The sequence below is a fragment of the Mustela nivalis genome, assembly GCF_964662115.1.
Source record: "Mustela nivalis genome assembly, chromosome: 6".
NCBI classification, from domain to species: domain Eukaryota; kingdom Metazoa; phylum Chordata; class Mammalia; order Carnivora; family Mustelidae; genus Mustela; species Mustela nivalis.
This window is the reverse complement of record NC_139025.1, coordinates 21558935-21585133: the sequence shown is the minus strand read 5'-3', so window position 1 is coordinate 21585133 and position 26199 is coordinate 21558935. Positions and strand designations below refer to the sequence as shown.

The 26199-nt window shown below is 41.7% G+C and overlaps 1 protein-coding gene across 2 annotated transcripts in view; it reads left to right on the top strand.

Moving 5' to 3' along the window:
• STON2 (stonin 2) overlaps positions 1–26199 on the top strand; it is a 156240-nt gene that overhangs the window by 20199 nt on the left and 109842 nt on the right. For both annotated transcript variants that reach the window (XM_082736397.1, XM_082736398.1), the window contains exons 2-3: positions 12195–12470; positions 14299–14574. In XM_082736397.1, the coding sequence (XP_082592523.1) occupies positions 12383–12470; positions 14299–14574 (364 nt within the window). In that variant the 5' untranslated portion in view covers positions 12195–12382. The remainder of the gene's footprint in view (positions 1–12194; positions 12471–14298; positions 14575–26199) is intronic.

The window sequence follows — 26199 nt, the reverse complement described above, 5'->3', positions numbered from 1 at the left end:
AACTTGGAGACCCTGCCTTCAACGTCTACCTCTGATACGCTTTATTCTCTCCATCCCAATGCCCCCATCCTGATTCTGGCCACTATAATTTTTTTTTTTTAAATAAATGAAACTACTTTTGTTTTCAATTATAGTGTACTAAGTCACATTAGTTTTATATCTTTATTACCCTGTACATTTATAATCAGTAAGAAGAGAGTTCTTAATGCTCTGACAAAAAGTGTTCAAGATCACAAAACAATCTGAAAATTGCTTTGCACAGTTTCAACTTACATGGTCTTTTTTAAAGAAAGGATTTTTGAAAACTGTGTTCCAATTGGGGCGCCTGGGTGGCTCAGTGGGTTAAGCCTCTGTCTTCAGCTCAGGTCATGATCCCAAGGTCCTGGGATCGAGCCCCACATCGGGCTCTCTACTTGGCAAGGAGCCTGCTTCCTCCTCTCTCTCTCTCTGCCTGTCTCTCTGCCTACTTGTGATCTCTCTATCAAATGAATAAATAAAATTAAAAAAAAAAAACTGTGTTCCAATAAATATAAAATTTACCATCTTCACCATTTTTAAGTGTTTCTTAAGTTCCGTGGCCTTACGTACATTCATGTTGTTGGGCAACCTTCCCTACCATCTATTTCCATAACTCTTGTAATCTTTCAGAACTGAAATTCTATACCCATGAAACACTATCTCCCCACTCTCCCCACCCCCACCCACTTCAGCCCCCAGCAGCCACCATTCTACTTTGTTTCTGTGAATGTGACTACTCTAGTGTCCTCATATAAGTGGAATCATATGGTATTTGTCCTTTTGTGACAGGCTTATTTCACTTGCTTATGTCCTTAAGTTTATCCGTGTTGTAGGAGAAGTTCCTTCCTTTTGAAGGCTGAATAATATTCTGTTGTATGTAGATAGCACATTTTGTTAATCCATAACCCCAGGGATAGGCTCTTGAATTGTTTCAGGCTGCCACCTTTCCTTTTTTCTTTTCTAAGATTTATTTTGAGAGAGCGTGTGTGAGGGCAGAGGGAGAAAGAGAGTCTCAAGCAGACTCCGCACTGAGTGTGGAGCCTGATGATGTGGGGCTCGATCTTATGACCCTGAGATCACGACGTAAGCCGAAACTGCGGGTTGGACGCTCAGCGGACTGTACCACCCAGGCTGCCATCATCTTTCATCTCACCCGTATGACAGCTTCCTAATCGTTCTCTCTACTTCCTCTCTTTCCTCTTCCCATTTTTTCTCCACTCCGCTTCTGAAAAGGTGAAATAAGTTTTGTTTTTTAAATCTTTCATTGACTTCTCATTGTGATTAGCATAAAATCTGAACATCTGTTTGCTTGCAAGATCCTATATTCCTAAAAATGAATTGCCTTTACAACATTGTCTTAGGCTTCTTGCTCGCTCTACTCCCAGTTCAAGGTTTTTCTTGTTTGTTTGTTTCTGTCGCAGACTCTTTGTTCCCTCTACCCTGAATACTTTCTACTTCTTGTCCAGTCACGGTTGGCTTCTTCTCATCCTTGAAGTGGTAATTACATGTCACCTCTTCAGAGAGATCTTCTCTTAACACCCTAATAACTAAGATTCCTTTTTACTCCTCATCTTAACCCTGTATTGATTTGTAGGTAGTTTACTTATTTATAGCTAACTTGTTTCATCCTTCTTTCCCCTCTTAGATATAAGGCCCTTGAAAGCTTATCTCTTTCATATTTTTTGTATCCTGAACATCTAGCAGGTGTTTGCTAATGATTTGGTAGATGAATTAATAAATACTCTATTTAAAATAAGTTTGAGGGCGCCTGGGTGGCTCAGTGGTTAAGCTGTTGCCTTCGGCTCAGGTCATGATCTCAGGGTCCTGGGATCCCCGAGTCCCGCATCGGGCTCTCTGCTCAGCAGGGAGCCTGCTTCCTCCTCTCTCTCTCTCTCTGCCTGCCTCTCTGCCTGCTTGTGATTTCTCTCTGTCAAATAAATAAATAAAATCTTTAAAAAAAAAAAATAAGTTTGAGAGGAGTTCCACACTCTGTTCCACTTCTGTTTGCCTTCCCTTTTGCTCACTCTCCCCTCACCTAGCCTTTAATACATTCCAAAATGTTAACATCCCTTGTCCCTTGGTGTTAGGAAGAGTCATTGGTATCATATCATCATTACTGTACCAGGAAACTGGTTGAATGTTCATTAGCCTCCTAATGTTCAAAGGAAAGGTACCCAAAATTATTCTTTAATTTTTTTGTATTAAAAATGATCACCCTTTCAGCTTTGCCCCATGACTCTGGAAAGGCAAGCTAATTTCGTAGTGCTCTAAGTAACCAAGGAAGAAAAAGACATTGAATTTTTTTTTTTCTTTTTGACAGAGATCACAAGTAGGCAAAGAGGCAGGCAGAGAGAGAGGAGGAGGCTGATTCCCTGCTGAGCAGAGAGGCTGCTGTGGGGCTCGATCCCAGGACCCTGGGATCATGACCTGACATGACCTGAGCCGAAGGAAGAGGCTTTAACCCACTGAGCCACCCAGGTGCCCCGACATTGAACTTTTTGGAGAGGGAAATCCTATGTAGTATGTTCTAAAATGCTGCATGTATAATTTTGTGTTCTTTTGCTAGTTTATATTATTTTTTTGATTTATTCCCTACCAGGGGTAATAGCTGATATCAATTGAGTTCAGTCCCTTATCCATACTGGGAAGTTACTTTTAATAGACTTGTCCCTCAGCATTTTGAACTTTCGAATAAATTCTCCTCCCATTTTTAAACTATCAGTCTGGTATGGGATGGGTGGGTTCTCTATCCATAATATCACAAAGTTGAAATTAAGGGTTGGCCCACTGCATGCTCACTTGGAACTGTCTTCTCCAAGCCTTTGCCTGTTGTTGGCAGGATTGAGTTCCTTGTAGTTTTAGGGTTGTAGTCGCCCTGTGGTCATCTCTGTCTCAGCCATGGAGAACCTTCTTCTCACACTTCAAATTTCTCTGACTGCTTCTGTTGCTACCAGTGAGAGAAAACACTCTACTTTTAGTCACCCCATCTTAAGGTCAACTGTTTAGCAACCTTAATTGCGTCTGCAAAATCCCTTTTAAATATGACATAATCTTGGGGATTGCACCAGGATGTGGAGATCATGGGGGTCCTCTTAAAATTCTCTATGGTTAATCTAGAATGGCATCCATCTGCTTATCAGAAAACCTGATTACAGTAGTTTAAACAAAAACACTTTTTTCACATAATAAATATAGAGTTGAATGATTGTTGATACTGGCTCAGTGGCTCAGTGACTGTGATTCTCTTGTCCTTGCATTTGTGGTTGTAGGGTGATTATCATAGCTCCAGCCATCACAACCATATTCAAGATAGGAAAAATGGGAAAGGGACAAGGATTGAGAATGCATATGCATTATCAATCCACGTCATGGAGACGTGCAATACAAAGCAAGATTAAGCAAAGACAAAAAACATCTCTGAACTTTAGTTCTCATTTTTCCTCCATTTATGTCTCATTGACCAGAACTTGGTCGGCTGGTTATCCTTGGTGCCAGGGAGGTGGGAAAGCAGGAATAGAAATGTTCTGTGATTGGCTTAACCAGTCATGACCCATCCCCTGGTGCTGGATGAGGAGAAGGAAGAGGTGTTGGAAACCCAGCTAGCATATCTGTTCCATATCTTTTCTGAAAGGCAGAATGTGGCGTAGTAGAAAGAGTACATAAGTTAACATCGGGAGACTTGTGATCCTGTCCCAACTCTGTCAGTTTTCACTGTGTGACCTTAGGTTAGTCAAGCAACTTCCTTGAGTCATTTCATGTATCTGTCAAATGAGAGAAATAGCTGTTTTACTTACCTCAGGGTTGTTGTAAGAATGAATTGACATAATCCATGAAGTTCTTTGCATCCTGGAAATATATACTAATTATAATTTTTGGTATTTGGTATAAAACTAAGAGTATTTCTTTGATTTCAAGAAATGTATGTGTATGTGTGTATATAGACATACAAATAAATATACATATTTAAAAATATTTTATAATCTCTAAAATGAGATGTATTTTACAATTGATGGCATTTTAGTTTCAATGGAATATAATAATATTTTGTTTAGCTTCTTGGAAAGTCTTAGGGTTATGTCTAGAAGATATGGCCACCATTGGGACCTGCAAGATTCTTATGACTCCTAGGCAACTGAGAGTCTTATGATGGAACATCTAAAGCGATAGACTTATGGCTCTAAAATACAGATGGAAAGAAATTATCCACACCAAATCCTTATTTTCACACAGGCAAAATACTAGTATTCCTGTTCTAAATATGAAACTAAAGTAAGCGGAGTTTACCAAGATGGAGTAAGCCAGGACCTCCCTAGAGTATGAGGTATTAGAAAGTCTTCTGCAAACCTTAAAGGGTGACCTTCTGCCACGATTATTCATTACATTCTGAATGTAACACACTGTTCAGGCACCTGGGAACGTCCTTCAGGGTCACTGCCTCAGGAATGCAGCAAAGATCAGATACAGCCTATTTTCTAGGCCAAATGCGATTGAGATCCTTGATTCCGAATGTGGAGCCACAGAGCTCTTTAATAAGGCAGCTATCAGGATTGTTTATTTTGAATAAAAATCAATTAAAAATGTTTTTAATTATTACTTTGAGATATATATAAATATGCATGCCCATAAATATAGATGCATTTATATGTGTATGTATTTGTACATGTATGTATGTGTATATACACACAAATGATGTGACTTTAGAGGGGACAAAAACAGACATCTAGTGATGGGGAATTATGGTGTATGTGATTGAAAGAGAGATAGCGGGGAGTTAGTTCAGAGAGAATCATGGATACAAACTGATGTTGGTTGAAATAAATATATTCCTTTTGGAGTTCTTCTGTATGGTTGACTTGGGCCTGGAGTGTTCATTTTAACCAATTTCCAGTGGAAGAGGAGTGGTCAGTCAAACAAAAAAAACGTGGTCAGTCAAACAGTCAAACAAAAGTTTGTTTGTTTATTTTAAAGAATAATGTATTTAAATGAAAGTAAAAATGGTGAAAAAATAGTAGGAATATACAACCAAAGCAACTTACCTTTTCCTTTTGAGAACATCAAAGCACATGTTAATTAAAGTGTGTGTGTTCTCCAGTGTTCAGATTCTGTTAAAATGAACCTGTTCTCTCCTACAGTAAAAGACTTTAGGAGAAGGAAAAGAAGCAGTGTTCCAGGTCCTGAATCTGATCTGGGTCTTTGTCACAGGGCAATTGTGCTTTCAGGGCTTGTGTTTATTCTGAGAAATTATGAAACAAGTGGCATGGTTGCTTTAACTTATGATTAAATCGTTGTGATTTTTCTAGCCCACTCTGACAGAGGTCTCAGAGTACAAAACCATGCATGGTATTATTTTGATTCAAGCATTGCAAATTCTGAGTGCATAGTAGATGTTCAGGAAGTTGGTTGAATGTCTTGCTTTAGAAGAAAGCTTTTCAGAAATATATTTGATCTATGCAGTCTTAGTTTTTCATTCTTACTTTCTTCCCAGTTTTCTTTTTGACCTTGAGATGTTTGTCTTTGATCAGAAAAAGTCGGAGGCCTTACTTTAGGGTTTGGTATTGGCACTAGGATCTAGTTTGAGATGTTTCTGCATAAACCCCAAACAGATGGCTGGATAGTGTTTGCCAGTAGCCTCAAAACCCAACAACTAGATGCAGACACGTCCAAAGAAACTATCTAGTTGAATACATATGGCAAAGAGATATAAGAGGGAACTGGCTAAATTCTCAGATTTAAATAATCTTTAGGGTTCACTAACCAAACAAGAATTATGTTACTGTGTTTATAAAACATAACTAACCTACCAAAACAAAATATTTTCTCAGCTCTGAAGGGATGGAATTAATCCATATAGTTATATGAAACACTCCTTTGCTTTTTATATGGTTTATGAAAGTTTTCTAAAACTTCTAATTAAGATTTCTAGGATGTCACTATAAAATAACCCTATTTTAGATTATCTGAACTGGGCTCTTTTTTTCTTTTTAAAAATGATTACAAGTCAAAAGGAAATGTTTTGGGGAGGACTTCCAATTCTGGCTATAACTAATAACAAACTAGTCCTTGTGCAGTGTACAACCATGAAACTACTGGACAAAATGTATGAGGCAAGTGTTTTCAGGTACTGATCAACAGAAATCACAGTATTTCAGTCCTGAGAGAAGGAAAGCTCGTGAGGTGAGCCTGATGATTACCTTGGCTCCCTTCCAGGGGACAGTTTCCTGATGCAGCATCATATGCTGGAGTCTACACTGAGCACAGCAGTCCTGCTGAGCTAAGCAAACGGAGATCAGAGTCTGGGGCAGTTGAAGTGGAATCTGCTGGACAGGACATTAGAGAAGAGAGAGTAGCATGGGGGATGCCGGAGCAGAAGTGTGTCTGGGTATACCCAGGGAATCCTTGGCCTGGCTAGAGTGCAAATGTACAGACTGAAACCATATGAGATTTACCAAAAGTGGTGGCTCCAAGGTTGAGAATGGGACAGAAATACTAGAGGTTAAACCATGTTGGGAGATATTGGCAGTCCAGTCCAGCCCAGCTACATCGGAAAGACTTCCTTAACACATTATTAATATTCTAGCCATCCAGAAAAGACACAGAAAGTCTGCGTCTTAGGGCAAAGGAACATGCTTTCAAGCAGGGTTGGTAAAATTCTTTTATAGAGTCAGATGGAAATTATTATTATTTTTTTTATTTAAAGATTTTTTATTTATTTACTTGAGAGAGAGACAGTGAGAGAGAGCATGAATGAGGAGAAGGTCAGAGAGAGAAGCAGACTCCCCATGGAGCTGGGAGTCCGATGTGGGACTCGATCCCGGGACTCCAGGATCATGACCTGAGCCGAAGGCAGTCGTCCAACCAACTGAGCCACCCAGGCGTCCCAGATGGAAATTATTTTACGTCCTATGAACTATACAGCATCTGTTACAACTACTCAAATTTGCTATTGTAGAGCCAGAGCAGCCATAGACAATATGTAAATGAATGCACATGGTTTTGTGTCAGTATGACTTTATTTACAAATAAGGCAGAGGGCCAGCTTTGGGTCATGGATGTAGCTTGCCAGATGCTACTCTAGAATAAGACCTACTCTAAACCTACCCTAAAAAAGCCTAATACCAAGTGCTGCTGAAATCTGCCATGGAGATTGAGTTGGAAAGTTGAGTTCTGCAGTTGTTAGAGATACTTAGGGGACATCTTTGGCTTTTCTCAGATCCACCCAACAAAGTGGAAGACTATAATGAATGTGAGCAAGCATTTTGACTACTGGCAAAAATCAGCTCTGTAGAGGAAGATCAAATCCAGAGTGTCTTCAGTGTATCATCAACAATTAGTAGGTGAGCAAAGAAATGGGGAAATATTAATTTTAATATTAAAATAGTAAAAAAAAGTCAATAGAAATGAATCCCCAGATGGTCCAGATATTGGATATGGCAGACAAAACCTGTAAAGCAGCTGTTGTAAATATGTTCAAAGAACTAAAGGAAGACATTGTCATAGTGAGTAAACATATAGGGCATCACAGGCAAGAAATAGAAACTATAAAAGAATCTAACGAGGGGCGCCTAGGTGGCTCAGTGGGTTAAAGCCTCTGCCTTCGGCTCAGGTCATGATCCCAGGGTCCTGGGATCGAGCCCCACATCGGGCTGTCTGCTCAGCAGGGAGCCTGCTTCCCTTCCTCTTTCTGCCTGCCTCTCTGCCGACTTGTGATCTCTGTCTGTCAAATAAATAAATAAAATCTTTAAAAAAAAAAAAGAATCTAATGAAAATTTTAGAATAGAGAAGTTGAATAACTGAGATGAAAAGTTCATAGAATGAACTTAACAGGAAATAAAGATAATAGAAGAAAGAGTCAAGGAGCTTGAAGACAGATCAGTAGGGGAGGAGAGAAAGCCAACTCTTCATCAGAAACCATAGATTCCAAAAGACAAAATACTGAAGGAAAAGAAAAGTCAACCTCAAATTCTATGTCTCCTGAAAAATATCCTTTAAAAACAAAGGTGAAATAAAGAATGGATTATTATAGAGCCAGGCTGTTCAATAGAAATAGAGTACAAACCACATATGTATTATTTTAAGTTTTCTAGTTACCCCATTTAAAAAATGTTAAAAGAAACAGGTGAAGTTAATTTTAATCAAACCCAGCCAGAGTGCTCAGTGCTGAGCACTGGTCCCTGACTTTGCCCAAGACTTTTCCTGGTCTCTGGCTTTGCCCAAGACACTGAGGCTGTTGTGGCCGATAGCTTCCATCTCCAAGCTCGTCAGTGCAGTCTGAGGAACGTTAATCTCTCGTAGGCACATTTCTTTAGTCACTCTCCACTCTTAAACGTCAGGCAGCTTACCATTTCCCACTGAACTCTTCTCAGCTGTTAAGGTTACCAATCCTCTCTCCCCACATTTCCTCAGTAGACACCTCAGCTTTCATCAGACTGACCTCTTCACTGGTCTAGAAACAAGCCCACAAAGGTCTGATTCTAACTCTCCACTTAGACTGATCCTCTGTCCCAAGGATGTCCTCGGATATCCTTACTCTTCCCTTCTGGTGGACCAGAACCAAGGATATACTTCAGATCCAAGAAATCTGTTCTGTTTTTTATGGTTCCAACCCTTGCAGATCTCTCTCTGGCTAAATAGCATTTCTGGTATGTCCTGTAGGAGGATTATTTCCAGATTTGTTGTGTTTGCTCTTCTGTGTCCCCAGCTAGATCGCAAGCTGTTGAGAATCACTGTCTCAAAGGGTGCTTAGTCTATGTCCAAACACATAGGGCTTATGAATGTGTGTCAGAGGATTGGCATAAAACAGATCCATTTCTGTGGTTCCCATCTTGTCAGCTGACTGTGTTTTCCACCCCCAGATTTCAGCATGTAAGTGATGCTGGGGAAGAAGCTTTTCTCTGAAATGGCAATCCAGAGACTTCAATGAATCTGGTAGTGTCTTTTGGTCAGTCCTGCTGCTGATACTGAGTCACTAGCCATTTGTGGTGATTTTACGCTTCACTTTATGATTCACATTCTAAAAATGGGGTGAGGTTTTTATAGAGAACCCGACTCCAGTGTGAACTTAGCCTCACAATTATTGGGTTCCTCTGTGGTTTCCAGCTGCTGGCACAGCCACATCTCATGGCTTCTTGGATGTGGCCCTTTCATGGCAAATACCCAGAATCCATTTCACAGGATTATGATTATGTAATAAATTTGTTCCACCAGGCTTTCTTGGGGCTGCTTATTATCCGTAACCAGCCCATGTCTGGATCTGGGACAGACAAGCTAAGGAAGTGTAGATAAACCTTTGGGGCTCTTCTTTCACTCATACTTTCTGAGTAGTAGTCTTGGTTCCTTAGCCAGACTCTGTCTGTATCTGGAAAGAAGAGGTTGAATGCTTGACTCCATGTAACATCTGGGAGAACTTTGCTAAAAATGATCGAAAAGAGAAATCCATAATGCCAGAATGTGGAAATGACAGAAACGGGGCAGGGGGAGGTTTGTTTCATGAAATTTGCATTCTAGTCCAAAGACTTCCTCTAATGAGCTGTGTGACTTCTGGCCAGTAAATTAACAATATCAGTGATGGCTATAGCGGACATTCATAAGGAGTTTGGACTGGGCCCTGGTACGTAATAAGCCCTCTGTGCCGTCACCTGCTGTTACCATCATCAATGTTACAGAGGGCTCATTACTTCCCGTACTAAGTACACCATGTCTATTATCTCTCTGAATCCTTTAAATTACGAAGTGAGTCTTGTTATTCCTGCTGTACAGGGGTGAAATGAGACTTAAAGCCTGTACAGGATTCAGATCCCAGGACCATGTTCTCATTCTTTGTTGCTATGTTTGATTTCCTTGGGCCTCAGTTTACTCATCTGTGAACTTGAGAGGTAGACTGTTGGTCTTTAAAACCTTTGAGCTCTAAAATTTCTCAGTATTTGTCCCATTACTTTCACCCTTTTCCTTCACCTCTTACCATGTCCCCTCCCATACCCACACTCATCTGTGAATTTTGCTGGATTCATCATCACGGGGTCAGGAGGATGTTTTCCCCATTGAGCTATGACGCTGCATGTGTCAGCACATGGACTTGTATTGTGGCTTTTTTGTTGTTGTTGGACCTGGCTTACATGCTGCTGTTGTAGGGAGAGGAGAAGTCTGACTCTTCTATTTTGCTGTCTTATCTTGGCCTGGAGCCAGGAACACAGCGGCACTCATGTTTGATGGGGCTTGAGAATGGCTTGCAGGGACAAGCCAGCCAGAGTCAGTTTTAGGGTCTTTGGGCTCTGTGTAGTTCTCTGGTGAGATCTGGTGTTGGAGCACTGTAGTCTCCAGGCTGTTTGCACATGTCTGGTCCCGTGGTTGGTAAGAATCTTTGGAGAGGGACTTGGAAGAGAGAGTTCCAGGCTTTCCATTCTCTGCGCAGCTGGGGTATCCTGGCAGATTTCCATACGGAGAGTTTTCACAGATCATTTCATTATGGTTCTGTTATAATTGATGTTTGCAAAGTACTTTAGTTGGGTGGTGTTGCATATATTCTGGTACTTTTTTTGTTGTTTGTGGCTGTGATCCAAAGATCAGAGAGTTTTGGCATTAGAAGACCTACGTTTCAGGGTTGCATTGATCACTTCTTAGCTTGGTGCATCTAACACACCTGCTTATTATGGCGTCTAGTTCATGATTCTGTGGATAAGATCTAATCATGGAGAAAAAAGAGTCCATTCGTCACTTTTTTGGAATGTGTGAATTCTTCTAGTTAGAAGCCTGGAGGAAACATCTTAGGACACCAAACAAGGGCCTGGAAACAATGAAAATGTTGGATAAATCACTCCTCTCACCCCAAATTTCTTCATCTGTAAAGGAATTTTAGTTATATCTGCCTTACTCAGGCAAAATGGCTATAGAATCAAATGACGTATGGTATGAAAATATGTGTTTTTTGGGGCTCCTGGGTGGCTAAGTCGCTTAAGCATCCAACTCTTGGTTTTGGCTGAGGTCATGATCTCCCAGTTGTGGGATCAGGCCCCACGTTGCTGTGCTCATTGTGGAGTCTGCTTCAGATTCTTTCGCCCTCTCCCTCTCAAATAAAGAAATAAAAACTTCCAAAAATATATTTTAAAAAACTTAATGAAAATTATAAATATGTACAAGCAGTTATTTTTAGGCTGTATAATACAGCAAAACTGTTCGCTACCAAAAATGACAAAAATTATTACATATTTCTATTCTGATTAACCCCAGCATAGATTATTTATAGCAGGTAATAATCTATACTAAAATTTCTTAGCATTTTTTTTGTTTTGCCCCAGTCGGAAGGCTATGAGTTAAATTTTTCTAGACTAAAATGAATATTGTTAAGTATTCCATTAATAAGAACCGATATTGTTCAGGGCAAATAGTAGCTCTTTTGTGGAAACACATTAATTTTGCATTAATTCAGATTTTATTAATTTATAAGAGCAAGATCTAGGTTCAAATTGTAAATGGACATTAATAGTACAAACAGAATTATGAGTCTGTTAAGTCTCTTTCTATATACAAAGAACATAATTGTGAGTAAAGAAAGGCTGGACTTTCATGTACTAATTCAAATTGGCCTAAATTGGAAATGTGTTTCTTTAACTCACATTTTTTACTAAAGCAAATATTCCCTTCCCATTTACTCCAAATGAACAAGATGACTCCATTTCTATTTCTCTTGGTTGGTAAGCTGTGCTTGGAGGTACCATCTGGAGATGGTTGGGTTTCTGCCAAGGATTTAAATCAAGCTTGCAAAGAGCTACCTGCCTAAGGCAAGAAAGTGTTATGAGTTACTACGAAAGAACATGCTTTTATTTTACCATCTATTAAAAGAAAGTGAAAATACTTTGAAAAGTTTTAATTTTTGTTTTACAATAGTATGATATTATAAATAAAAGTATTCCCAAAATATAAAAATTGGAGAGATTTGGGAATCCGATTGCTTAAATTTGCATAATTATTTGCAAGTCTGATGGGAAGACCTATGCAGAGATCTTGATGCTAAAGGCAGATATTTCTGTACAAGGCATGGGGACAAGACAGGGCAGAGAGGAGTAATACAAGTTGGAAACCACCCAGACCTCCTCGTGGGCAGCGTTGAAAACCCTGGATCTGTGTGGGTTGGATATAATGTGATCATTGTCCTTCTTAATTTTTATTATTTTTTTAAACAGATTTCTGCCCGGCAGATTAGCCAAAGGAAAGAGGGACCAATCTATCTATGTTCTGAGCGCCACCCTCTACAAGACCCTCTTAACAGAGCCGAGGCCCAAGTTCACTGTGCTCCCATTCTTCCTCCCCAGACGTTACTCTGGGGTCTGCCTGAGGCCATTGATGTGAAGATGACCAGTGCCTTCTTAGCATGACGACCTTGGACCATGTGATCGCCACCCACCAGTCAGAGTGGGTCTCCTTCAGTGAGGAGCCACTCTTTCCTGTCCCTTCTGAGGGTAAGGAGCACTCTCATTTCTTAAGTGAAAAGATTAGCAAAGAACCACAACTCTTTATAATGACTTCTCCTCGATCATTCTTTGGGTAGGATCTTAATGGGAAAAAGCCAGTTTGTCACTTTCCTAAGGTGCAGATTTGTCCACTGAGAAGCCTGGGGGAAGCATTTTTAGGAAACTTCGAGTCCCAAACAGAAGGGCCTGGAAACACCAAAAGTATTGGGTGCTTTCTTCCAAGGAATGTAAACTTTGTAATTATAAATAACTCCTTTATACTTGGCCTTTTAGGGTGTTACTCCCAACAGCAGTTTGGATTTCCTAGTTTTCAAAGCATAGCTGTGAAGAGTGACAGGCACTAGAGACAGATTGCTTAGGCTCGGATCCTGGCTCTGTCACAGCTAAGGGATGTGCCCTTGGGTAGTTGGTCTCTTTTACCTCTCTATGCTGTCGTTTCTCTATCCAGTAGGGGTAATCACAGTACCTTCCTCAGGGGGGCTGTGAAGACAAAATGAATTAATATACATATAGTGCCTAGCATGTGGAAAGATCTCAGTTAATTGTCATCCACAATCATGAAGATGGCTAAATTGACTTCTAGGGACCTGGTGCTCAGGGATGAAGGTCAAGGTAGGGGACAGGAGGTATTTGCAGAGTCTGGTTGGCTGGTTCTGTCCTACTGCAGCTACCCTTGTCAGCTGCTATCAACCCAGCTTCACTGATAGCACCTGGAAAGTGTGAGTTGACAGGTGAGCCATCCAGTATTCTGGCCATGGGGCTACTGAGTCCTTAAAATGCGGCTAGTCGGAATTGAAGTGTGTCTTAAGTATAAAATGCCCACACTGAATTTCAAAGACCTAGTGAAAGTAAGATATTTCATTAATAACTTTTATATTAATTACATGTTAGAATTATAAATTTTCAACATATGGAGTTGAAATTTATATTACTAGAAGTAGTTCAGCTCTTTTTACTTTTTTTTTAATGTGGCTATTTAAAAATTAAAATTACATATGTGGTTCAGCTTTTACTTCTGTTGGGCAGTGCTCATCTAAAGGCTTTGGTTACATGCAGGTAGACTAGTTTGTGTGGCTAATGATGGCAGGAAAAAATTTTATGTAAGTACTTTGGTTTTTAAAAAGTATTCATATAGTAAAATCGACCACTTTTGCTATGCAGTTGAGAAACTTCAACACATGTCTAGATCTGTGTAGCCACCCCGATGATTAGGATATAGTTCTTTAAAAAAACATTTTTTTTTGAAGGACGTTGCGTGTTCTAGGACCAAAAAAGTGCTGGAAAGGTAGGATCCTCATTTAGCTGGACCTCATTCAGCCGGCTGTTGGTACAGAGTTCACACCTGGCAGCCTGCGGACACACGTAGTTTGGACTGCGTTGAGTTTGAAGTGTGAATTTGAATGTGTTTAGTCCAGACAGAAGCTTTCCTGTTCAGCCAAAGTCTCTGTCTGTCCCAGTTGCCTTTTGCTTTTCTCCTTCGACTCAGTTATCTTTTTCTTTGGTCTCTAGAGCATTGTTGTTTGTGACTGCCAGGCACTGGAATAGATGCTAGGATGAGAATTATGAACAAGATTTCCATTCTCAGGCTGCCGGGGCACTGACTGTGGGCATGATGAGTTTTCCTTCGTCCCCATTGTGAGGAAAACTCCCCTTTAGCATGGAGACAGGCGGGCATGGCTCTTCCTTCACCCGCACCCACCCGTATCATGAGTCTTGTGATCACCCCTTACCTACCCTTGGGGTTTTCCTCCATGAGACAGTTTTGAAGGGTGACGTTCCTCATGTGATTGATGGTGGTGTCTGGTATGTATTTCAGGGGGCACGGAAGAGCACGTCCCAGCACCGTCGTCTTACTCAGACCAGTCTGAGAGCTCCTCCGGGGAGAACCATGTGGTGGACGGAGGCTGTCAAGATCTTTCCCACTCAGAGCAGGATGACTCCTCTGAGAAGCTGGGTCTCATCTCTGAAGCGACCTCCCCTCCTGGGAGCCCCGACCAGCCCTCACCTGACCTGGCCTCGGCTATCAGCAACTGGGTTCAGTTTGAAGATGACCCCCCCTGGGCCAGCACATCATCACCTCAGAAGGAAACAGGTGAGCCGGGTGGGAGGCTGAGAAGAGTTCAGGTGTAGGTCCGTGCTCACCAGGTCCGTGGCCATCAGAGGTGTGTCAGGACTGAGGGGAATCCACTTTGCCAGAGCCCTCCAGCACAGGCCATACAGGAGAGCCAGCAGAGACCTTGTCTGGCTTGGTTCTACAACTGGGCTTTGTCATCAAAACCTATGGAAAGATTTATGGGCTCTGGGCCCCTTCTAGCCTTCTATACTTGTCCTGGCTGCTGATCTGTCTTTGGAAGTATGCATATTTATTTGTCTATTAGATACTGGAGTTATGTTTACTCAGCACCTAAATTATAAGCTCCTTACAAGCAGACATGAATGTCTCTCTGAGCATGGACCATGATCAATTACTAATAGAGTCACTATTAAACATGCGTATGCTTGTGTCCCAGACCTGTCAGAGCTAAATCTTCAGGGGTGGGGCCTGTCATTAAGGATAATTCTCTTATTTTGTGGCATTTCAGTAGCCAGAAGCTACGCAGGGGAACTTAGTGAAGAGGAGGCATTGTTGGTCCCCGCCCTGGTGACCTGGCTGCATAGTTTATTGTGTACCAAAGCATGTCAATGCTGACCAGATAGCCTTTGGGACTCTCTTAGCTCTCTCACTGCTGTGTAACAAATTACCACAGACTTAGCGGTTTAAACAACATAACTTTATTTTCTTCCAGTTCTGTAGTTCAGAAGTCCGAGTGTTGGACGTGGTGTCACTGTGCTCATTCAAAGTGTTGGGAAGGCTGCATTCCTTCCAGGAGATTCTAAGGAAGAATCTGTTTCCTTGCCTTTCTAGCTTTTGGATGCTGCCCACATTTGTGGCACGTGTCCCCTTCTTCTGCCGCCAAAGCCAGCAATGCTGCATCTCTCTGTGCCTTTCTTCTGGAATCTCATCTGCCTCTGATTTCTGCCCACCTCTCCCACTTTTAAGATCCTTAATTCATCACATCTGCAAAGTCCCTTTTTCCATGTAAGGTGACATATTCCCAGGTTCTGGGGATGAGGACATAGACATCTTTGGGGGGCATTATTTTGTCTACCACAGAGACCTACTTGAGAAAATTAAGGTTGAAAGATTTTTTTTGTTGTTGTTGTTGGTGAGCCACCCAGGTGGCCCTCGACTTATTCATATTTAAACATCAGATTTGTTAGTGAATTGTTGGTGAGAGAGCTGTGACACTCAGAGCAGCAGGGATGAAATGACAGGTCCAGACAAGCTTCCCAGTCTCGCTGGAGGGAGGAAGTAACCTTTACTGAACATCCAACACTGGCAGAACAGTGGGCCGGTGAAGCATTTATAGACAGGGGAAGAGTTTTCCAACACAGGGGACTGAAGCAGTACAGAAGTGTCTTATTTTTCATGAGATGTATTTACCAAGCACTGTCCCATGCACCATGCTCAACGCTTTGACTATATCATCTCATGTACCTCTTACAGTCATATGAGGAAAGCATTAATATTATACTGATACTGTACATGAGGAAACTGAGAAGATAGTGGTTTGGGAATTTGTCCAAGGTTGTATGCTGGAAAGTGTCAGAGGAGAGCTTCACAGACTGGCAGGCTGGCCCCCGGATTTGGAACAGTCTAGGGATGCACCATGGTCTGTTTGCCTCCATCTTCCTGCTGTTCCTCCTATGGTTTCCTCCGCTCCCTGATTCCCAGAAGGCAGGGGAGACGAGGGATTGGTGCAGGGTGTTTCTCTACCTGCCCCCAAATGGCCATGCTTTCAGTTCACTAAATGCCACATATTTATGGCATTCAGGTTTGTTCACATCTTGTTCATGTCTTACCATTAGCTTCAGAGGTTTCCTGATGACTCAGAACTATGTGTGGGTTGGTGGCAAACGTGGTCACTTTGCTTCAGCTCCTGACCACTTAGTTTTGCAAAACCAATTCTGGGGGTAGTCTTAATTTTGTTGCCTCCCTCTGACTGAGAACCTTAGCTTGTCATTGATAGTGCTCTTGACATATAGTTAAAACCTTTTCCTTTAATGTGGCAGTTCTGTAGATCCCTGGAATTGCCCAAAAGTCTCTGAAGAGGCCTGCGGGGTCAAAATTATTTTCATAATAATTCTAAGGTTGCCTTTTTCACTGCATTGGAATCTGCATTGATGGTTCAAAAGTAATGGTGAGTAAAACTTCTGGCTACCATGTACTCATACTAAAAAAAGAGTCAATTTCACATAATACCCTTAATGTAGTCATAAAAATTATTAATTTTATTAAATCTTGGTTCCCAAGTACATCTTTCTATTTTGTTTATTTATTTAATTAAAAAAAATTGATTTAATTTAGCTTAATTTCTTTTTTGTGTGTGTGTGTTCCAGCATTCATTGTCTATGCACCCAGTGCTCCATGCAATATGTGCCCTCCTTAATACCCACCACCAGGCTCACCCAACCCCCCACATCCCTCCCCTCCAAAACCCTCAGTTTGTTCTCAGAGTTCACAGTCTCTCATGGTTCGTCTTCCCCTCCGGCTTCCCCCAACTTACTTCAAGTACATCTTTTTAATATTCTCTTTGATAAATTGGCATAAAACATTTTGTGCCATACTAAAATATAATGGTTGTCTTGGGGAAACAATGGGTTTAAAAAATGTTTTTTAAAGATGTTATTTATTTATTTGAGAGAGAGAGAGAAAGAGAGAGGGAGTGAGCTGGGGAGGGTCAAGCAGACTCTGTGCTGAGTGTGGAGCTGGATATGGCTCCATCTCATGACCCTGAGATGACCTGAGGCAAAATCAAATGTTGAACACTTAACCAACTGAGCTACCCCAGTGCCCCTAAAATTCTGTAATAAAAAAGAATTCATTTAGAAAATCAAAATTATTTTTAAATTATTTTTTAAAAATGAAAACAATGCAAAAAACCCTCAAACTCCTTGATGAACAAAATATCAGTATTTTAAAAACAAGAGTTAGCTAATACTTGTGTGATTGACTCACTGGCCTTCCCCTCATCCTGGCCTTAGTTCTAGTAAGAGTTTACTTAAAAAGTAGGCAGTTAGTCTTTTGGCCGTAGTTTACTCATTTTATATTTTTTAAATACTGTATTTAAGGGGAGCGTGGCTGGCTCTGTCAGTGGAGCAACTCCTGATCTTGAGGTCATGAGTTCAAGCCCCAGGTAGAGCCTAGAGCTTACTTTAAAAAAAAAAGAAAAGAAAGAAAAATAAAAGGAAAAGGAAAAGAAAAAAACTATAGTAAAATACTGTACTTAAAATGTTGTTTGATTCCTGAGATTTTTGGTTCCCCGAATTTTGCACCCAAGGGGAATGTGCCTCACTTGCCTTACCCTAGTTCTAGCTCTGCATTATGATGGGGTTATGGAATGTGTTGATATTACTAGAGAACAATCAAGAAATGACAGTTTCAAATGTGTTGAAAGCATTGTCATGGCTTGAAAACTGCTCAAACAATAATTCTATGTTACCATATGTAAGTTTAACTCATCCTTCTAGAATTGGAGCTGTCTCCTTCAGGAGGAACTTTGTAGGCTGGTTTTCCAGCAGACTTGAGGCTTGATGTGTGGACAAGAAGCAGGAATAAACCATGTGCAGGGCCAGCCCCACCTCAGGTAGTGTTCCAGGACCCAAGAGCCATCTCAGAGCATCAGAGTGGTAAAAGAAATGGTAATAAATGCAAGGCTCCAATTCCACCTCTCCTGCCAACATCCAGCCGGACCCATCAATTTCCCCATTACCCAAACCAGCCCCACCCATGTAGACTAATTCCCTCCTGCGTTTCCTCACGTAGATGGGTTTGACAACAAGGAAGAGTGGTTGACAGAGCTAAGGCCATGTGATAAGGAGAAAGGAATCTTTGACCCTGTCAACATGGATAATGCAGACATTCCCCCAAGATAGTTCTGTTCTGACGGATACTGGGCAGCTCAGATTTTAATTTAAATCCCAAAGGTTGGGGTACTGTGCATCGTCAAAAACATCATATATGTAACTGTGGGCATGACAGCAAAATAACACAGGTGTGTGCAGCAGGTATGTTTATCATGACAGAGACGGTCTGAGGCTTCTTGCAGTCACTGCTGCCTGTTCTGTTCTTTTGATAACGCTAAGACTTCCTGGTGTGATCAGCAAAATAATGGCCCCCAAAGATATCAGGTCCTACTCCTTGGAACCTGTACATGTTATCTTATTTGAAGATAGGGTCTTTGCAGATGTGATTAAGGATTTTTATTTTTATTTTTAATTTTTATTTTTAGAAGATTGTATTTATTCATTTGTCAGAGAGAGGGAGAGAGGGAACAAAAGCAGGGGGAGCAGCAGGCAGAGGGAGAAGCAGGCTGATGCTGGACTCCCTCCCAGCACCTTGGGATCATGACCTGAGCCAAAGGCAGATGCTTACCCAACTGAGCCACCCAGAAGTCCCAAGTTACGGATTTTTAGATTGATATTCCTGGATAATCTGAAGTGGGGGCCCCTAAGTACAGACACCTATATTCTTATAAAAGGAAGGCAGAGGGATATTTTGCCCACACAAAGAAGGCAAAGCGAACACAGAACAGAAAGGGATTTGAAGATGTGGCCTTGAAGATTGGGGTGATGAGTCCACAGCCGAGGAATGCTGGCAGCCTGCAGAGGCCTGGAGAGGCAGGGAATCCGCTCTCCCCAGAGCCTCTGGAGGGAGTGCTGCCAGGCAGACATCTTGATTTCAGCCTAGTGATCCTGACTTCAGACTTCTGGCTTCCAGAACTGGGAGGGAACTGAGTTCTGTTGTTTGAAGCCGTGAAGTTTGTGTCAATGCATTACAGGAGCCCCAGTAAACTAATGTACCAAATTTCCAAAATCCTAGAACAGAACCATTAGCGCAAGACTAAAAATGAGTCAATCTGGGCTAGGGGAGCATCCGTAATAGTGCAGGCCATCTTTTAAGTAGATGTGTTAGACAGTATGTTTTATTTCCAAAGTTTATAGCCTTTTATAATTTATTCATTGAGTCACCCAATACTTATTAAGCACCTCCTCCCCATAGTTGTCTTAGGTGCAGATGTTCAGATACAAAACTGGGTAACATAGTGCTCAGAATTTAACAGAAGTCCATTGAGCTTCTCACTAGGTCTTCTTGTAGGAATCCAGAGCCAACCTGTGCTCCCACGATTCCCGCATCTGCCTCCCGTAGACCATCTTTCAGTTACAGCACGTCTTATAAATTTTTTTTTCCATTTCATAGTAGCTGAAAATTTGAAGGTACTTTGAGGAAGCAAAGGAAGAAGTAGATTGGGGGAGAATTGCTTGCCTAGAAGTTTCATTTTATAGCCAGGCCCATCTATCATCTCTTCTTGGGAAGGATCAAAGTTGGAATTTAAAACATTTTTCCTATTATTTATCATTTGATTGTGGATCTTTCCCAGAGTTCTTGTTCAGTTTTGCCTCGGATCAATGGTGCCCACTTGGAGAAAACAATGTGTTGGGTAGATGGCCAACTTCTACGAATTGAGTGGCCATCTGGTTCTTTGTAGTCTAATCTGACAATATAGAAATGATTTGTCTATCAGTGTCTCATTTATCCACTCTAAAAAATATGCTTCTCTTAGTGTATTAATTTCCAGCAAGCAGACCTGAGACCTGTTTTTTGCTAAGCTTCACCCTGTGTATATCAAGTAAACTTTTTTTTAGTGTGGACAGCCCATGAACAAAATAGAATTGGGGTGAGAGAGAGAGTTGATGTACTCGATTTAAACATGCAAAAATTGGGAATCTGTTGATGAACTCTGGAATATATTGGTGCGTTCCAATGCATGTAGGTGGTGAAGTTCAACCAGAAACAAGGAAAATCTGTGGAAACTGTTTATGGCCTCAGCAATCTTTCCGCTGGCATCAGTATCACCAGACCAAACCAGTTCTCATCCCTTTAAGTAGTTGTAGTTTCTTTGTTTATTCCCATTTTATTGCCATGTCCCATTTGCTTCTGTTACACGCCTAACACTTTCTGGTCAGACATCTCTGTGTCAGAAGAAAGGGGAAAATGTGTGTTTTGGACTTGGGGGAAGGAGAGTTTCCTCTGCCTTTCAAAGTTTCTTCTGGCTGGTTCAAGACTTAAATTGACACGAGACAGAGTCATAGGGGAAAATAAAATACAATTTTGTACGATGGGAACCACACATACACAAGTGGTTCACAGGCAGGAAAAATAGAGGCCTAATGAATGGGGGATGGGCCAGATGCTTCAAAGGGGAGGGTGCTGATGCACAGGAGAGTAAGAGCAGGTGTTTGAGAAATGGATGTTTGCCCTGCCATGCAGATGGGTCACTCCGATAAAATTTATCTCTGGCCATGCAGATGGGTCACTCCGATAAAATTTATCTCTGGTAGTAATGCTTAGTCTGGGAAAGATACTCCAGTTAGATTCTTCTAGGTAGTTAAAGGAAGGGAAGAATTTTCTTTCCAGCCCACAGGGTCTCATTTGCCTTCAGCTCAGAATAGTCCACCTGCCACAGTGACACATTTTGAGGAGACCTGTTTTGATCCCCTTCTGCCCCGTCCTATGCAGCCTCTTTGTGAATATATTTTTTTAAGATTTTATTTATTTATTTGACAGACAGAGATCACAAGTAAGCAGAGAGGCAGGCAGAGAGAGAGGAAGGGAAGTAAGCTCCCTGCTGAGCAGAGAGGCTGCTGTGGGGCTCGATCCCAGGACCCTGGGATCATGACCCGAGCCGAAGGCAGAGGCTTTAATGCGCTGAGCCACCCAGGCGCCCCTCTTTGTGAATATTTTTTATGAGGTGATCGTGATCTTGACCTAAAAGAAGGAGGATGAGAAAGGAGGCTAAATGGAATGGATTAGGGCTATTCCTCCTCTGGATTTTGGGAAACAAACAGTGGAGCCTTCCTCAACCAGCTGGTCCATGCCCTCGCATCCAGGCTGGCAAGAAGTCGGGGAAGATAGCCCACGTGTGTGCACACGGAGTCGTCAGGTGGAGGAATGTGACGCGGATCCTCCTCTTCCATCCCCCCAAGTTCACATTCCTACACTGTTCACAGTTTTTCTGGCAGATGAAGAGCAAAAAACAAAAGAATTTATCCTTTAAGCTGTGCCCCCTACAGATAAAACCAAGGGAGCGTTGGATTTCAGCCTGGAATGGGACTGTACTACTTGCCCAAATTAAAATGCAAGGAGGCCAAAGGCACAGTGGAGCAAGAGACAAAGAGACTGTCATTAGTGGTAAATCTCTTATTTTTGTGCCATAAATTGTTGGACGCTGCACTGGGGAGTTTAAATTAGCCAGGGAGTTGCTACCCCTACCTCGTGACCTGGCTACTGATTTTATCTTGTACTGAAGCATATACCAAGGGTGATTGGACAACGAGGAGCAACAGCTGGTTGGGAAGACAACTGCAGAAATACTTTAAGTCCATCAGGGGGAAAACTTTGTTTTGGATTTGAACTAGTGCAAGATTTGAAATGATTAACTGCCATCGTGGTTGGTCTGGAAAAAAGGAGACACATCATCTCTCTCAGAAAAATACAAATAAAATCAGTCAGTTGAGTGACAAAGCCTTTTGGTAAACACATATGACAGATTGCTCTCATCAGTTCTTTGGACATGAGGATGCTAGGAATGAGGAGCATGTAAAATCATGCCCCTCTTGTAAATATGGGATCCTCCATTAAAACCTCTGAAATTTGATAGAGGCCAAATGCAGAATCCTACCTCTTTGACTTAATAAGAACACTTCAGCTTGGGGCACCTGGGTGGCTCAGTGGGTTAAAGCTTCTGCCTTCTGCTCAGGTCATGATATCAGGGTCCTTGGATTGAGCCCTGCATCGGGCTCTCTGCTCTGTAGGGAGCCTGCTTCCTCCTCTCTCTCTGCCTGCCTCTCTGACTACTTGTGATCTCTGTCTGTCAAATAAATAAATAAAATCTTTAAAAAAAATAATTATTAAAAAAAAAAAAAGAATAACTGCCAAATACTTAAAACTTAAAGTAGCTGCAAGAATACTGTTCACATCTTAGTCTGAATGCCATGTGATTGAACTGGGTTATCCACTGAAGAATATCAAGAAATTTAACTGCAAACTTTTTTGCTGAACCTTGAATCTCAGTGCATGGATATTCTGCGAAGCCTTAAAACAGCAGTAGAGCCCAGCAGATCCAAAGTGTTACAGCAAATAAGGAAACAAACAAACAAACAAAATACCAAATTTCTGGTTCAAATCAAAATTAAATCCCTACACTGTTCTCTAGAGAAATATTTTTGAAAATGAACCTAACCCCAGGTGGTATTTTATTCACTGGGTCCCTTAGCAGGGACCCTGCTAGCAAAAAGCTTTCCTAATTTAGTATTTTGTCTCTTCTGTTTTAAAATCCCACCATATACCAGAAAGAATATAGCAGTCAGCTTATATATCACCCAAAATCTATACAGAGATCCTCTTAGAGCAAAGGCTGATTCCATATATACGCCTTTTACAAGTGTATGTGTGTGCTTAGAAGATGTTTGCAAACATAGGCAGACAAACTGACTTGAAAAAGCAAACTTCGTTCCCAAAATTGAAGGAAAAAAATTGTGGCACTATTTTCAGCCTGAAGCTTCCTGTTCACTCATCGTGTTATGCATTGACCTTCCTCCACAGACATGGCAATGTTGTGGCAAGGTCAAGGCTGAATTGGACCCATTATGCAGATGCTGCAGGATATGCATAATTACAAACGTAAAAAAATTTTCATTTCCGGAACATTTGTTCCACGCAAGCTAAACACTAATATTCCCTTGTGCTTCAAATGTCTTCCCCAAAAGCCTGGGCTGAGGCCTTCCCATTGTGTCTGGGGAAGCTAATTATCTGGGACCAGAGAAAGAGCCCCTTGTTTGGGGGAAGACCAAAAATGATGTCAGCCATTTAAGAGGGAGGCAGGGTGGCAGCTGAGAGACAGTCCTGAAGAAGACTAGCCCAGCGGTTAATTTCTTTTCTTCTTTTTATTCTGGCGACTGACGGCGAATTGGTGGTGGGAGTGGAATAAGATCCCAACCATTTGGTGAGTATGTATCCAGGGCCCATTGCATTTGGTATGCATATGTATTTCCCTCTTCAACAGAGGACGTTTTATTGTCGTTTAATACCTTGAATTGTTCTCTGCTTCTAAGAGTAATGAATGACCTCTCCGGAATCCGTCTGAGACAGTAATGTACTGAGGAATGGATTCTAACAAAGCCCTTCTTCCTTGGGGCCTGCTGCCCTCTGCCCCTTTCCAGTGGGCACCACTCTGCTCTAACCACAACCTCTCCTGCTGTTCTGACAAGCCCATTTCTGCTCTTACTGTTTCCTCAGCCCCTAGAACTCTTCCCCTACAATCTCACTCAGAGCTCTGCTCAAGCATCATTTCCCCCTGCCCCAACTCCGTAATGTTTTCCTGCATTAAATGTCTTTACGGCCCGTGTTTCTACCTGGAATTTGGTTATGTTTGTTTGTTGTCTCTCTTCCCACTAGAGGAGAGAGATGTTGTTTGTCACATTTATGTTCTATCCCAGAATATGGAGAATGGAACTTAGTAGGTCCTCGCTTAGAATTTGTTGGATTAATGAATGAAAGATGGAAGTTGTATATGAAACATCCTGCAGAATGACGGACTGTCATTTATGGGGCAAATGAGCTGTTAGACAGAACTTGAGGCATGGTGTCCTCAGTGAAGTGTATTGTTATTATTATTTTTAACAAAATAGGCAAAGAAACTTCCCCGTCATGCCCTTTGCTTATCAGCTATCATCGGCTTTGATTTCCTGTTATTATACACACAATGAGCACACACACATGCATACACATAGCACACAGGTACACAAACATATGTATATACACAGAGTATATGTGCATAACATACGCCTACATACACACGTATATATAATATATGTATAACATAGACTCATGATACATAAACAAATACCTAAATTGTTCCCCCCAGGAGCTGCCTTAAAAAGCACATTTCAAACTATCCATTATATTTTTGTTGTATTGGAAGCCACCATCATACCATTTGGACAGGGGGGAGAATCTCTTGAAAATGACTTCTTCTGATTATCTACTTTAAAGTATTTTACAAAAACTCCCAATATTCTTCTCTTCCAAAATGTGCTAGCTTACGCAGGGGGTCCTTGTGGCCTATCTCACCCTCAGTGTGGGACACAAAACACAATAAACTGCCAAGCATGCATTAATTAACCAGTTCATTCATGCAAAAAATATTTAGGTACTGGGAATGCAATTATGAGAAAACTGGCCATAGTCCCTGCTCTCCCACACGGAAGTTACCTAATGGTTGGGCAGTCTGTCACCAGTGAAGGCCTCTGGGGTAAACAGGAGCTTATCTGAACCAGTCCTGGGACAGCTGCTTGGTATTGCCAACTGTGAGCTAGCAGGGGAGTCACAAATGAAGAATGGAATTAGATCTATTTTGTATTAATTTGTGGGCTTGTTTACAGCATTGGAGAAATCATATTGCCCTAGTGAGTAGACATCGAAGTATAAATATAGGATATGGCATCAAAATGTATGTAAGTATTTAAATTTTAGTCTAGGATCCCAAAGGATCAAAAGAATATATTGTATTTGCTGTAGTAATTGTTTTAAAGATTTTATTTATTTATTTGACAGAGAGAGAGATCACAAGTAGGCAGAGAGGCAGACAGAGAGAGGAGGAAGCAGGCTCCCCGCTGAGCAGAGAGCCCGATGTGAGGCTCGATCCCAGGACCCTGAGATCATGACCTGAGCTGAAGACAGAGGCTTTAACCCACTGAGCCACCCAGGCGCCCCTGTAGTAACTGTTTCAGTGGTCAGCTTGTTATTTTATTATTCATTCAATCAATGGTGCTTCGAATTCTCACTATGTGCCAGTCACCGTTCAGGGCCCTGGTGATATAGTAGAATATTCTGACCCCATGGAGCATACTTTCTGCTGGCGACGCCATACCAGAAACACAGTAAAGGTGTAGATACGGTGTAAGTGTGTTAGTGCAGTTCGCAGGAAAAAGAGAAACATGAAGGAAAGAAAGAGAACAGAGTGAGGGGGGATGTGAAGTTTTACGTAAGATCAGGGAGCGAGTCTCTGAGCAGTAACTTTTGGGTGAAGACATGGGGCAAGCGAGGCGTGAAGCTTACAGAAGTTAGGGAAGGAGCTGGTGGTAAGTGACTGGAGTGGAAGGACATGGGGAGAAGGGTGGGCGATGAAGCAGAGAGGTCATGAGGACTTGAACCATGAGGTGCTTCAAGGGTAGAGGGAGGACCTTGGCTTTTGCTGTGGATGAGGTGGGAAGCCATCAGAGGGTTTTGAGCAGTGATGTGGTAAGGTCTGACTTTGACTGGAGCAGGTGATTCCGTGAAGCCTGTATGGCCACTCTGTTGAGAACAGATTAAGTGGAGGAGGACACTTGGGGAAATGGGTGACCCAGTTGGGAGGCCCCTATTACCATCCAGATGGGATGGTGGTTCCATGAAAGGGGGATACACAGAAATGACCTCCTAAGGCCAGAGAGAAAGGCCAAGAGGTCACCTTGACAAGATATGATTTATTAAAGGGACTTAGGGACTTGCATGTCTTGGGCAGCTGCAAACCCAGTCGATCTTTGTGACCCCACCTCCCATAAGATCTGCTTTTGT